Source organism: Macaca thibetana, chromosome 9, assembly GCF_024542745.1.
Source record: "Macaca thibetana thibetana isolate TM-01 chromosome 9, ASM2454274v1, whole genome shotgun sequence".
NCBI classification, from domain to species: domain Eukaryota; kingdom Metazoa; phylum Chordata; class Mammalia; order Primates; family Cercopithecidae; genus Macaca; species Macaca thibetana.
Window position 1 is genome coordinate 3,042,400 of NC_065586.1, and position 14,372 is coordinate 3,056,771.

General features: G+C 52.1%; 1 protein-coding gene across 4 annotated transcripts in view; it reads left to right on the plus strand.

Annotated features, from left to right (window-relative positions):
• PFKP (phosphofructokinase, platelet) overlaps window positions 1–13,797 on the plus strand; it is a 66,014-nt gene extending 52,217 nt beyond the window's left edge. For 2 of the 4 annotated variants that reach the window (XM_050805462.1, XM_050805459.1), the window contains 7 exons: window positions 2,160–2,312; window positions 6,842–7,006; window positions 9,396–9,457; window positions 10,221–10,332; window positions 11,545–11,644; window positions 12,727–12,829; window positions 13,442–13,797. In XM_050805462.1, coding sequence (XP_050661419.1) covers window positions 2,160–2,312; window positions 6,842–7,006; window positions 9,396–9,457; window positions 10,221–10,332; window positions 11,545–11,644; window positions 12,727–12,829; window positions 13,442–13,571 — 825 coding nt within the window. In that variant the 3' untranslated portion in view covers window positions 13,572–13,797. The remainder of the gene's footprint in view (window positions 1–2,159; window positions 2,313–6,841; window positions 7,007–9,395; window positions 9,458–10,220; window positions 10,333–11,544; window positions 11,645–12,726; window positions 12,830–13,441) is intronic. The other 2 variants (XM_050805460.1, XM_050805461.1) reach the window with 1 other exon arrangement.
• The last annotated feature ends 575 nt before the right edge of the window (window positions 13,798–14,372 follow it).

Below are 14,372 nucleotides of genomic sequence, written 5' to 3' on the forward strand. Positions count from 1 at the left end.
GTGTTGCGCTTCAGAAGCCCTGGGCGGATCTGATGTGGTGAAGTTGTCATCTTCTTTGGACGCGTGCGACCTCATCCTCACTCGTGATTTCCTTCTTGCCAGCATTGATGCTTAGCTGACGCCACAGCACCTCCGAATCTATGCTGTGCTGGTGAGTGGGTCTTCCGGGCAGAACAGAATGAATGAAATACCTCAGAGCAGGTGTTACACATTCTCAGGATATGGCTGCAGGGAGTTTCGGTTGGACTCCTTTCATTCCTTAGCGCTGGCTGGTGTGTTACTCCGTCCTGTAAGCTTGATCAGGTCACATCAGAAACACAGTAGGTGGGTGCCACGCTGCTGTCAGGTGTCGCGAAGGTGGCGGTGACCACAGCCTTGTGAGTATCCTTGTCATAGTGGCCCCACCACGGACCTAGGGGCCCGGCTGTGTTTGGTCTTGAGAGTTTTATACTTTTCTGGGCAGAGTCTCCCCCGTCTTGAAGCTTCCCTCCCCTTTTTTGGAGACTGAAGGAAGGAAAAAGAGCGATAGGGAAGAGGGGAGAGAGGATTTGCAGCAATGTGGCCATTCCCACAGATTTCAATGTGGAGTTAAGGAGCCAAGACCCCCCACCTGCCCTCTTGTGTGCCTCAGGCCCCTCCTGGCCCCGGGTCACCCACAGCCTCTGGCTTCCAGCGAGAGCTTCTTGGAGAAGCAGCCAGCTCCCCGCGGCCAGTCTTGGTCCAGCCAGTCTTGGTCTGTCCTGAGCTAGGGTATTCCACAGTAAAGGAGTGACGTCACCTGTCTGAAAAGCATAAGGAGCCCCCCATGTGGTGGTGCTGACGGGGCCACATCCTGGGCACCAGGCCAGCGAGTATCCCCAGATGAGTGTTTCTAGCTGGGAGGGAAGCAGGCTGGCATTTGGGTTGAAGTCCTGCAAAAACTGCCATGGCCAGAGCCTGCAAGGCAGAGCCTGTACGGAGCAGCCCAAGAGCTGGGCATGTGCTGGGTCTGGGTGGACGTGGAGGCCGTGCCATGGGGTGCGGGGGCCCCTCTCACCGCTCACCTCGTGGTCACCCAGCACTGACCCACCCACCTTACCCTCCTACCCACCACGCTGTGAACTCACCTGCCACGGATCTGCACTCACTGTCTGAAGCCCTCGGCCCACATGGGCTCCTGGCCTTGGGATGCTTTGGGTTGCACCAGGGCTGCAGAGCCTGGGTCGCTCACTGTCCAACTCTCCCGGGGAGATGTGGGCCCCACCCTGTGTCCCAACAGTAGCATTCCTGCAGCAGATGTAGGGATATTCACAGTAAGAGGGACACATCCAACACCATAAATAGTGGGTTTTGCCACCAAGTGGATGACAAAACACCTTGCTGTGTGGGGCCGCTTGGAGGTGGGAACAGTGAGCGTGTGGACCTGTCCTGCTGTTACCTTGGTTAACACCCTGAGGTGGAGTCTGAAAAACCCCGGTGCACACGGGCTCGAGAACCGCTCCCATTTCTGACACCAGAGCCCATTTCCCAGTGGAACCCCAGAGCAGCAACTCAGGTTCTTGCTCGCCTGTGTGGCTTTGTGTGCGGCTTCCCGAGGCCAGAAATAGCAGCCTCCCGCCAGAGAGCAGAGATGCGGCCCGGGGCTGAGTGTGGCCCGCCGGTAATCCAGCTGCCTGCCTCCTTCCCTGCCTGCGCGCGGAGGCCGCCTCTGCACGATGAAGGCAGTCACTTGGTGTGGTCCTTACAGCTGTGGGCCCCATCCCACTCATCCTTGCCTGCCTGCAGAAAGCTACGGGACTGGCTTTGCGTTTAAACGTCCTGACCGCCCTGGCCTCCCTTACCCACGATGAGATGCCGAGAGCTGAGCTGTCCCGCTCGTGACTAACTCGCCTCTACCTGTAACCTGCTCTGCTGCCGGCCTCACACCCACCCTGCTGTGCTGCCTGCAGGCCTCCCCTTTCATGAGGACCTGGGCTGTGCCCAGGCAGCCCCCTGTGTCGCCGAGGCCTGTCCTGCTCCCACACGGCCTCCAGAGCTCCCCTCGGCCCCTTGACCCGCATGAACGGGCTTCCCCTGGTGACTCAGGCCCCTCCTGTCCTTTCCTGGACCTCGGCGCAGGCCCTGGGGCTGGCAGGTGAGCACCCGGCACCCCCGCTAACCGCTTGGCCCTGCTGCTTCAGGCTTACAAGAGTGCGTGCGACATGGCCGAGGCGCGAGGCCGCCACCAAGAGCTTTGCATCCCCCTGTGTGTGGTGCCGGCCACGATTAGCAACAATGTCCCAGGCACGGAAATATGCCTGGGCGCCGACACTAGCCTGAATGTTATTGTCCAGGTAAGAGAACCCCGTTTCCTCCCATTGCTTTCTTTCATTTATTTTAGCAATTTGTTTCTTCTGTGCTAAGAATGAGCCAGATTTACTATGACTCTTCCCCCCAACCCTTTGCTAGCTTGGCTTTATGTCGGTCACACTGGCCAGAACAGGGTAAACTTTTTAGCTTCTCTGCCTTAGGGAGAACCTGTGTTTATTGATTAAAAGTGAGATGATATATCCAGTCCTTGGGGTTGCGTTTCTATGCCACCTAGACTAGGGGAGCGGTGAGCACCATCTCTCTGGAGCCTGCCTCTCCCGCCTGCGTTGAGTAGCGAGGCCGCAGGGTCAGCTGTGGGAGCCTGCAGGAAGGGGTTTGAGTGCCTGGTACGTACGAGCTCTGGGACAGAGGCGTGCCCACTGGGGGCCGCTGCCTGGAACCACAGCCCTCCTGGTGAGATGAGAGGTTCTTTAGAGAACCGAAATCATGCCCTCCTGGGCAGGCAGTTTCACCAACATGTGCTGTGGGAGGAGTGGATTCTGCCGGTCATGGGCGTGGTGCTGACACCCGCATGGTGGCCCCTCCGGTCCCTGATAAGCTGACCCACCTCTGTGATCATGAGCTGGACATGAGGACCTGTGGGAGTTCCACAGCCTTTGCTGCAGAGAGGGTCCTCACTCAGCTGCAGATGGCACAGTGGCCACCTTGGCACGTGGGGTCACGTCAGTGGCTTGGCCGCCTGGTGCCTCCTGGAGAGCAGCCGCTGGCCTTTACCTTAGATGTTCACGTCCAAACCAGCTCGAGTTTGCGGTGAAAACTCCCAGCCCTGTTGGAGACTCCTTAGTTCAGCTTGGCACAGAACCTCGGAAAACAGCAGTTCTACTCCAGGTTCTTCCTTCAGAACTGAGTTCCAGTGCAGGGAAGGGAGCGGAGGGGCCGTGAGGTCGGCTGCAGCCTCCTGTGCCTCCCACTCGAGCTGAGGACCATCTCTCTCCTGGGCTTCTCCCTGTCGTGTTCCCTGGTGCTGTACTGGCTTTGCAGAGGTTGGCAATGGCTCGTTCCATGGACTTCCTTGGACCCCGCGCTTGACTCCTGTTCAGTGAATGCCATTAGGGTCTGGCCATCGCTGGCTTCACTCTCCTTTAGCACCTTGTAGATGTCCACACGTGCTTCCACCCTCGCACCCCGCACGCGGCGCAGCACTACCCCGGCCAGCGGCTGTGCTTTGCTGCAGGTCCCTTGCTGTAGCAGGGACGGGACCCCCACCCCCTGCCCCGTCTGGCCACTGACTTCAGCAGAGGCTCGGCTGCCGTGCGGGATACCAGTCATGGGAAAACTGGCCTCCCTGCGGATTCACAGAGCAAGGTGGTTCTCACAGAGAAGTCAGTGGCTTTTTTCTACCTTAACGCTGTAGCAGACACCACCTTATGTTTTACCACCAATTTATGTTTCTTACCACCACACCCATGGAGCAAAGTGCTGGTGATGTTTGAACTGTAACCTGGGGCTCTCGCTCCCATGGGACTCCTTGGGGAATTTCCTAGCAGGATGGTGTGTGTGCCCTTGCAGGGGGTTGTGTCTGCCGGGCACATCCCATTGTGTGGCAAGAATGGCTGAAGTCACAGGCTCTGCCTGACGAGTGCCACTCACAGCTGCTGTCCACGTGCCGGGCCTGGGACTCAGCCCTCTGCCATCCTTCTGTCCACTCGGAAGCCAGGGAGGCGCCTCCATGAAACACTGCAGGCAGGCAGGGCGACGCTTGGGATCGGCCGCCTTCTTGTCAGTGCTACTTGGACTAATTGCCTGAGGCACCACCGGAGTGACTTGCTATTTTTAGAAGCTAATACAGGCTTAAGAGCCATCTAGGTAATGAGGAGAGAGTTCAGGAAAGCTGTATCTAAGCTCCAGCAAAGGCGGACTCTTCCGTCCCAGCTGTCACTGCGTTTACACTGAGAGGAGCACACGGTCGGGGGCGTGGCTCAGGTGTCAGGGCTGCGCTGTTCCACACACCCACAGCGGCAGCCTGGCGGGACCAGAACTCAGACACACTCGGGCACAAATCAGCCTCTTGGGAGAGCTGCTTGCCTGCAGAATTCTTTTGCCTTTAAGCGGTTGATGTCATTCTTTGAATGAGTGACAGTAATTCCCCACCTCAGGGTGGGTTGCGGGGGAGATTCAGTTGGAAAAATAACCCATGAGGCTTTGTGCCTCTGGGGGTCCTGATGCCCCACCCACATTTTCCTTCCCATGCCCGGGATTCTCTAAGACAAAGGGCAAGTCTTAAAGCCTTATGGCCTCCTAAGTCTTAGATCGCAATTAGAGAGAGACCCAGTATAGGTGGAACAGTGAAACCCTCAGAATGCTGCACTGGCCCTTCAAGAAGGCAGTTGTGGCCTCTTTGGACCCTTGATGGGCTTCTGTCCTCTGTCCTTCCTAAGCACAAAGACGGGAACTCTTCCCATTGCCTGTTTCTCTCCCCATCTCGGCTTCTACACAATGCAAAGTGGCCCTCTAACTAGAGCCCGTGTTCAGTTTTGAATACATCAACCAATTATTTTGGGAGAAAAAGAATCTGCCAAAGAAATGAAGTATAGGTTGGAATGGTTTAATCAAGCCTGTGTTTATTCATCAAAGTGCACTTTTAAATTTCATCCAAAGTACTCAAGTGAAAATTTCCCAGTGGGTGTTAAACTTTGGTGCACAGACTCTCATGTGGCCCCCAGTCTCAAGTCCACACCCCCACTTCATGCTTTTACTCTTGGCTGAGTCCCATGTGGAGGCTGGTTAGGGAATCCTGCAGGATCAGCCCTTGACCAGGACGGACGGACGGACGGACGGACGGACGGACAGATGGCTGGCTGGCTGGCTGGGGAATACTGTGCTTATGTCATTCAGAGACAAGCATTTCTTGAGTGCCTGCTGTAGGGGCTCGGCCGCGTCCTGCTGATGGTGCAGTGGTGTGAGCCCAGCCCACAGTTCCTGCCCTCATGGAATTTGCAGCCTAGTGAGGACTAAAAGTCAAATAACCACGAGGTAACTGCAGGGAGAGACTCTGAGGTGATTTCTATGAAGAGAGGACATGGGGTGCCCCGAGAGCCCCCGACAGAGGGAACTTTGTGGTCCTAGAAACCAGGTGGCATTTTCCTGAGGAAATGGCATTTCCCTCTGGGTCAGAGCTGAGGAAGGTGCCTGTGTGTGTCCCGTGGCCGCTGTGACCCTGACCACACACCTGGGGCTGGAAAATAATACTCTCGCACAGCTCTGGAGGGCGGGAGCCATGGGCTGAGGCCAGAGTGTTTGCTCCAGGAGAGTCCCTCGTGGCCCATTCAGGTGCCCAGAGCTGCGGGCCTTGCCCGCCTTGTTCCCTGGCGCCGCCTCCTCCCATGTGGGTGCGCAGCATCCTGCTCCAGGGCCTCTGCACCCCTCATCTGCCGATGCAGGTGGTGGCACTTAGGGTCCACCTGGGTAGTCCTCAGGATTCACCTTTATCACCGCATGAGGGAACATTCCCAGGTTCCAGGCATTAGGACCGGGATTCCTTTGGGGGCTGCTCTCCCGCCCCCCACTGTACCTGAATGAACACAGCGGCCGGCATATCCAGAGGCCCCAGGAGGACCTGGGGTGGCTGGATCTAGAGCGGGACCTGGTGTCAGAAGCAGGCGGGGCCAGGGATTCCCGAGAAAGGCTTGACGTGTACTTGAAGTGAGCAAAGGGTTTTGAATGAACCAAGAACTGGATCAGATTTATGTTTTTTATAGATGGGTCTCCAGTCTGTGTGAACAGATTGCAGGGTGCTGGGGTGGAAGCTGAGGCCCAGGCAGAGGTTTTGCAGAGTCCCAGGAGAGGGCGCTGCAGCCCGGACTGGTGTGTGGGTGGGAAGGCGGCCGATGCATTTCTCTGCTGTTTTTCTCCCCGCTGAGCTTGGGTCCTCGTGGAGGGCGGATGGCAGACATTTCTCTTGGGGACCTGATGCCTATGCATCCGAAAGACTCCCCAGGCGCCTGGGTCTAAGAACCACCGTCTGCCTTTGAGTAGAGTTTCTATAAACGTAACATTCACCGATGGATGGAAGATGGCCACAGCTCTAAAATCACAGGGAGCTTTAACAGAAGAAAATAAAATAGCACAGCTGTTCCCATGGACTAAGCTGGCAGGTGACAGCCCCCTAACTTCTCAACTGACACCTAACGGTGTCCATGTCTGGTGAAAGCTGCTTCAGCAGGGACAGTCAGAGAGCAGCGTGGAGTGAGCCGGCTTGTGGGGTCATCTTTTCAGTCTCCTATGGGGCCTGGGAGAAGGGAGCGGCAGATGGCCAGGTCCCCACCACAGGTCATTAAGGTCACCTCCAGGTGGCTGCCGTGGTGGGGTGGGGGGGCATGTTCACACCCACTCCGAGGGCACATCCCGGCTGCTGCACACCCTTCACCTCTGCGATGCTGGGACCGCATGCTCAGGCGCGGTGGGGGCCCTTGCTGCACTCACTCATCGGGGAGCTCTGGGATGGTGCACCCTGGCCCTGGGCTGGAGTGACTGATCTCTTCTCTGTGACCAGACCTGCGACCGCATCAAGCAGTCCGCCAGCGGAACCAAGCGGCGCGTGTTCATCATCGAGACCATGGGCGGCTACTGTGGCTACCTGGCCAACATGGGGGGGCTCGCGGCCGGAGCCGATGCCGCATACATTTTCGAAGAGCCCTTCGACATCAGGGATCTGCAGGTATGTGACGGGGGCTGGCCTTGGGGGACCGTCCCCTTTGGATCCACTCGGTGCTGCGGAGTGAATCATCATGTCTAGGATGGTTTGCTTTTCAAGGGGGCATGGAGACGGAGGTGCTACAGAACACGCCACGATTGATGCCCTTTGCATCGCCCAGGTGCCTCTCCTGAGTGTCAGGTGACGGCGGACGTGCCTGGTTGAGGACACCTTCTAGTCTCTTGTGTGAAACACAAGCTTTTTTTTTTGATGTAGTCTGTTGTGTAGTTAATGTTTTCTCACTTCTGTCACAAACGATTTGAGTGCCTCTGCTGACAGTCACCACCCACGTCTGCGACTGGCTCTGAAGCTTGCTGCAGCTTCTTTTAAATCTTGAGGCCTCTGATGCTGCGTCTGCCTCTGAACTGACACAGACACAGCCGTGGTTTCTCGGCATCTGTGGCTCTTTTAGGGAAGGGTGTCGCCGAACCCGGGGTCTGCCCCTGCTTGGATGGCACAGCAGAATCCAGGCCTGGACCCTGCAGTGTTCAAAGTTGCTAAACTCCATGCAGGATGAGAGGCCTTGGCAGATAAAATGCAACTTGAACAATTGTCTTTATTTAGTTATATAAATAAATATATGTTATATATTGCTCTGTCACTCAGGCTAGAGTGCAGTGGCGCGATCTTGGCTCACTGCAACCTCCGACGCCCAGGTTCAAGCCATTCTCCTGCCTCAGCCTCCCGAGTAGTTGGGATTACAGGCGCATGCCACCATGCCCAACTAATTTTTGTATTTTTAGTAGAGATGGGGTTTCCATGTTGGTCAGGCTGGTCTTGAACTCCTGACCTCGTGATCTGTCCACCTCGGCCTCCCAAAGTGTTGGGATTACAGGTGTGAGCCACCGTGCCCGGCACCATTGTCTTTTAAAAAGTTAGGATGTTACTTGTTTCTGAGCCAAATAGATCAAGTAAAAAGGGCCTTGGTGTTGTCGCTAATTACGTGACATATGAATCACGAATTTCTTCACTGTGTCAAGTTAAATATTTGTGGAGTCATTCACTGCATCGCGATGTTTCTGTCAGCGGTGGGTCCCTTAAGATGATAATGGAGCTACCCCAAACAGGTGTACTGTTTATCTTTTATTAAAAGATTATATATATATTTATATATATATATATATATAAAATATTTTTACGGTGCTTTTCTACATTTAGACATGTTTAGATACACAATTGCCTGCAGTATTCAACAGTCCCAGACATTCAGGTTTGTAGACAGGAACAACAGGTGTGTGGCAGGCCCTCCCTCCTGGGTTTGTGAGAGTTCACTGTAGGATGTTTGCACAAGGCTTAAGTCACCTAGCAATGCATTTCTCCAGAACATATCCCCCTGTTATGTGACTCATGACCATATTTCAGAAATCTGTCCAAAGATCCTGCCTCACCAGCACTCAACATGGCAAGAGCTTAAGAAGAGAAATTATGATTTGTTGTTGTTGTTGAGATGGAGTCTCGCTCTGTCACCCAGGCTGGAGTGCAGTGGCACAATCTCAGCTCACTGCAACTTCAGCCTCCTGGGTTCAAGTGATTCTCCTGCCTCAGCCTCCCAAGTAGGTGGGACTACAGCACCCGCCACCATGCCCGGCTAATTTTTGTATTTTTAGTAGAGACAGGGTTTCACCATGTTGGCCAGGCTGGTCTCAAACTCCTGACCTCAGGCAATCTACCCGCCTTGGCCTCCTAAAGAGCTGGGATTACAGGCGTGAGCAACTGCACCCAGGCTCCTACTTTGTGAAATTCTGCCACCGTGCCCAGTGACAGATTGATTAGATGTAAAAAATCTCCCTTTTCTTAGGATAAGTCATTAGAGAATTACCTCCCTCTTGTAATCCTCCCAAGATGATCTGATATAGGATGTTACTCTTTTCTAAGACAATCTGTTCCTTAAGAAATCTGTGTGTGGATGAGAGTTTACAAAACTCTTTGGTCAGACACTGTTCATCAGGCCATCATAGGAGATTCCATAGAAAGGCCACAGGTCGCTCTTTTCCTCTGAGAGCGCCAAGAGAACATCGTCATGAAAATAAATAAGGAGCAATAGAGCCATGAATGAGCACTAGGCCAGTCACAGAATTATCGTCTTCAGAGGGACCCTGTTGATTCCGGAAGGCGTTTCAAGTGGCCCCCGTGAGGGCTGCTCACCTGAGTGCCCTGTGCTCGGCATTCATTGCCGCAGACGTGCTCTCGCCGCCTGGGGGAGGCTCCCCGAGACCCGAGCTGTGAGAGCTTGCAGCCTCCTTGGCCACGCTCACCACCACGCGTGGTTGGAACTTCCCGTCCTGCAGGGCCTGGCACACAGTAGGTGCTTAGCAGAAATTTATTGTCTGATTAACAAAATGCTATTTTCCAGTCCAATGTGGAGCACCTGACGGAGAAAATGAAGACCACCATCCAGAGGGGCCTTGTGCTCAGGTGAGTGAGACACCAGGGCTGATCTTACGGTCACCGTCACACTGTGGTTCTTAGATTCTGGTCTGTGACTTTGGGCTGGATGAGTGGTCATTTCTTTGCCACTGGAGTGTACTACACACTGAGCAGATGCAGGAGAGTCGTGGTGCGTTGCTCTAAAAACTTGCCCGCATTTAGACAACTAAAATTTTTGCTTTATAGTCTTACTCTTTTAGATATCTCGCAATCATTTCTCTAATTAGCACCTGATGTTTATGAAGGAAGAAGGAAATAGTCATCCCTCTTAGCCTCAGGGAATGTGTCCCAAGACTCCAGTGGGTGCCTGAACCTGAGGATAGTACCCGCCCCCTATATACATGAGGGGGTGGGTATTGATAACCATCTGATAACCAAGGCAGCTACTGAGTGACTCAGGGGCAGGAGGCACAGACAGCATGGAGACTCAGGGCACAGGGATGATTCGCGTTCTGGGTGGGACAGAGCAACACAGCACGAGATTTCATCACACAGAATGGTGTGCAATTTAAAACTTACATATTTATTTCTGGAATTTTCCATTTAATATTTGTGGCCCTCAGTTGACCACTTGACCATGGGTAGCTGAAACTGCAGAAAGCCAAACCGTGAACTGGAGGGACTGGCGTTGATGCAGAATCACCGTAGGTCAGGGGACGCGGGAGGCCAGCCTCCCAGGGCCATCTCCCCAAGCAGGGGGCCACGTGCCCACTGCACACTAAACAAAGTGGCTCCTTCCTGCTTGTTTCAGAAATGAGAGCTGCAGTGAAAACTACACCACCGACTTCATTTACCAGCTCTATTCGGAAGAGGGCAAAGGCGTGTTTGACTGCAGGAAGAACGTGCTGGGCCACATGCAGCAGGTGGGCCCAAGACCGCATGAGGGGCCCACAAGGCCACTGTCGTGTGATTTTTAAAGATTAATGTCTTGTTTTAGCCATTTTAGGGGAAAATGTATAAGTAAATTCCAAGATGATAAAAAACATCTTAACTTTTTTTTTTTTTTGAGACAGAGTCTTGCTCTGTTGCCCAGGCTGTAGTGCAGTGGCACGATCTTGGCTCACTGCAACCTCCACCTTCCAAGGTTCGAGAGATTCTGCCTCAGCCTTCCGAGTAGATGGGAGTACAGGCGCCCCACGCCCAACTAATTTTTGTATTTTCAGTAGAGATGGGGTTTCACCACAGTGGCCAGGCTGGTCTCAAACTCCTGACCTCAGGTGATTCGCCCACCTCAGCCTCCCAAAGTGGTGGGATTACAGGCGTGATCCACCGTGCCCAGCCAAAACATCTAAACTTTTAAGTCATGCCAAACATCACCAGCTTTAGGATTCTTTTGTTGGTGAGGTTTGAGTAATGGGGATTTTAAGGGAGCTGTCAGCTTTCATGAAAACAATGACACCCCCATTACTTGGAAATGCTTATTCAAATTAAACACTTCATCAAGTTAAAAACTGGAGCTTCTTAAGATTTAAAATGGATTATCAGACATGTAATATACTTGACACTCACCCCAAATCAGAATGACCTGGAATGAGCTGCATGCAGGCACACGCATGTCATGAGCTGAGCCTGGGACACAGCAGTCCAGGCCTCCTAACTCGCACACACTCCTTCCTCACCACCACCTTCTATTCTTTATACTTTTAAACCAGAGCCCGTGAATTTATTCCAGAGGGCTCATGAATCCCCTGAAATGATGATGAAATAGTAGGCATATGTGTGATTTTGTTAAAGAATCCACAACGGTTATCAGGTTCTTAAAGCTGCGACCCATCCCCACCCCAGATGAGTTTATGAAATCCTGATTGAAGATTTTAAAATATTGGAGATTGTTAGTTGACTCGTTCCATTTATTAAAATCCTCGTCTTACTGGGCAGGGGGAACACTTGCTACTTTTGCTTAACAGGCTGAGTTCAGGCTACAGGAATCACAGATCTTGTTTTGTTCTGTTCCAGCTATCCATAAAGACCTAGAAATAAAACCATCAATTCTGTGAAATAGAAATTGTCATTTCTATTTAACAGCAAAGTGTTACTGTATAACTGATATTTCATATGACTCTAACCACCAACAGGGTGGGGCACCCTCTCCATTTGATAGAAACTTTGGAACCAAAATCTCTGCCAGAGCTATGGAGTGGATCACTGCGAAACTCAAGGAGGCCCGGGGCAGAGGTAAGGGGTGCGGGGAGGGAGGCGCCATCTGCCTTGGTGAAAATGCTGTCCTATCAGGGAGAAGTAGGGTGTGCTGGTTCCTTCTTCAGTCCAGTACTGAGCTGCGTGTGATGTTCTAACTCCTGCTGGTCCCTGAGCATTGCTATTTAACCAACCGTGGATTCCTGGGATAAGGTCAGCTTGGGCATGGGTGACATGTTCTCTTTTATCACTGCTAGATTCAACCTGCAGTTCCCCTCACAGTTTAAGTGGGGCCTTCTATTTTTTGGATGTTTGGTAGGACAACCTCCTTGGGACTCCATCCATCAGAACTTCCAGTTTTGAGGAAGATGTGGCTGCTGAATGAATTGTTCATGTTTATAGAACTATGCATGTTTTTCCTTAAATCAGTTTTGTAAGTTACATATTCTAACAAATCTTTAGATAAACTGAAAAGTTTTAAAAAACATGACATTTTGTATAATACTGTTGTTAATGGTTCCAACGTGGCTGGTCCCCACTCATTCCTGAGTGGCTGTTTGTGCCAGCATCTTTCTCACCCCCAGCCCCCTCAGCTTTCTTCAGTCATACCAGATGTGTGCTTTTATTAGGGCAAACCATTATCACTGCCAACGTCCGACTTAGAAGAATGACAGTCTACAAAAGCATTGATGTGAATAGTTTCAATTGGTTTGTCTTTTTGAAGAACTGACTGATTCGTTCTACATCGATTTTCTTTTGCTAATTTAGCTATGGATGCTTCTTGCCTCTCAGTGTGTGTATTCGTGAGCATCAATTTCTTATTAGTGTTTTGTCGTAATTTAAGCTAATTTCCCTATTCTACTATTTAGTGAAAAATTCTCTCCACTGAGAAAAAACAAAAGCTGCTTTCCAGGAAGCCATCAGGGCGATCCCACAAGAGCAGAGCTGCGCAAGCCCAGGCCAGGTGCTGGCCACACTGCGCAGCTGTTCTCAGCCTCACCCGGGCTTCCAGGCCAGGTTCAGCATGGTTCCCAGGAATCTCACTTCTCATCTCGCCCCGTGAATCTGCTCTCCCGCCGCCCATGTGACAGGATGTTAATCTTTTTTTAAACCTTTTATAGGAAAAAAATTTACCACCGATGATTCCGTTTGCGTGCTGGGAATAAGCAAAAGAAACGTTATTTTTCAACCTGTGGCAGAGCTGAAGCAGCAAACGGATTTTGAGTAAGTTGGGGTCTTATTGCCTTAGCAAACCCAGCCAATGTGAGTACAGGACAGGGGAATGGCCATTGCTGTTATTTTCGACAACTCATTCAGTGGTTTGAGGAACTAGCTTTTCTGAAGCTCAGTGAAAAAATACTAGGTCTTGGCCAGACTGGTGGCTCATGCCTATAATCCCAGCACTTTGGGAGGCCTAGGTGGGTGGATCACAAAATCAAGAGATGGAGACCAGCCTGGCCCACATGGTGAAACCCCGTCTCTACTAAAAATACAAAAATTACCCGGGCGTGGTGGTGTACACCTGTAGTCCCAGCTACTCAGGAGGCTGAGGCAAGAGAAATCGCTTGAACCCGGGAGGCAGAGGTTGCAGTGAGCTGAGATTGCACCTCTGCTCTCCAGCCTGGGGACAGAGCAAGACTCCATCTCAAAACAACAACAACAAAAAACCACCACTAGGTCTTTGAGAAGAAGTTTTAAAAATATAAAAACAATGGTTTCATTTGACCCTGAAATTAAGATTCAGCCGACCCTACAACCCTCGTTTCTGGCAAGGCCGCTCACTGTGCTGGCCGTGGCATCTCTCAGCCTCACTGCTGTCCCCCCTTCCCTCCACAGGCACAGAATTCCCAAAGAACAGTGGTGGCTCAAGCTGCGGCCCCTCATGAAGATCCTGGCCAAGTACAAGGCCAGCTACGACGTGTCAGACTCAGGCCAGCTAGAGCACGTGCAGCCCTGGAGCGTCTGACCCAGTCCTGCCTGCATGTGCCTGCAACCTGGACTCACCGTGGACCATCTGTTTTTGTAACACTTAAGTTATTTATCAGCACTTTATGCAAGTATTATTGATATTAATACCTAACCAGCAAGCACCTGTCACCGCCCGTGTGCCCCACCAGCTCCAGTGCGTGCTGTCTGTGGACTGTGTCTCATGCTTTCAGATGTGCGTATTAAACGTTTGCCTACAACTCCAACAGTCCTCCGTTTTCGTTTTTTAAGTAGGAGATTATAAACCTCAATCTATGGGTGGCTGCTAAAGGTTTTCTCAGCAGTTTTGTGGGCAAAGATTATAAAAATATTTTTATAGAGATCACTGAACTATGCATAAGTCATAAAAGGAGAACAATGCCAGTAGTTTACACAGGCCAAGGGGAATGCCATGTTTACTTACCATTACATATTTGCCATGTGTCAGTTTCCATCCACAGCAGCAGGCCAGGACCCTGGGCCTCGACCCCAGGCTCTTGCTCTCCTTAGAAAGTAAAAGAGAACACATGAATCTTACCTACTCGGCCTCTTGATTGCAATCCTAGCTGCATGTTAAAACCACCAAGGTGGGGGTTTGAAAAATCTGATAGCCAGTTTCTCGTCCAGTCCAAGCCACGGTCCTCGCTGGGACCTAGGTTGGAACTCTCCGATGACTCTTGCCAGAGTAGACATGGGTGCTGGGGTGACAGCCCTGCCGCCCTCGTGGGCCCCCCTCCTGTCGGGACAGCGTTTCTGCCTCCTAGCTCTAGTCTGCAGGAGACCACAGCTGTGCCTCAGAAAC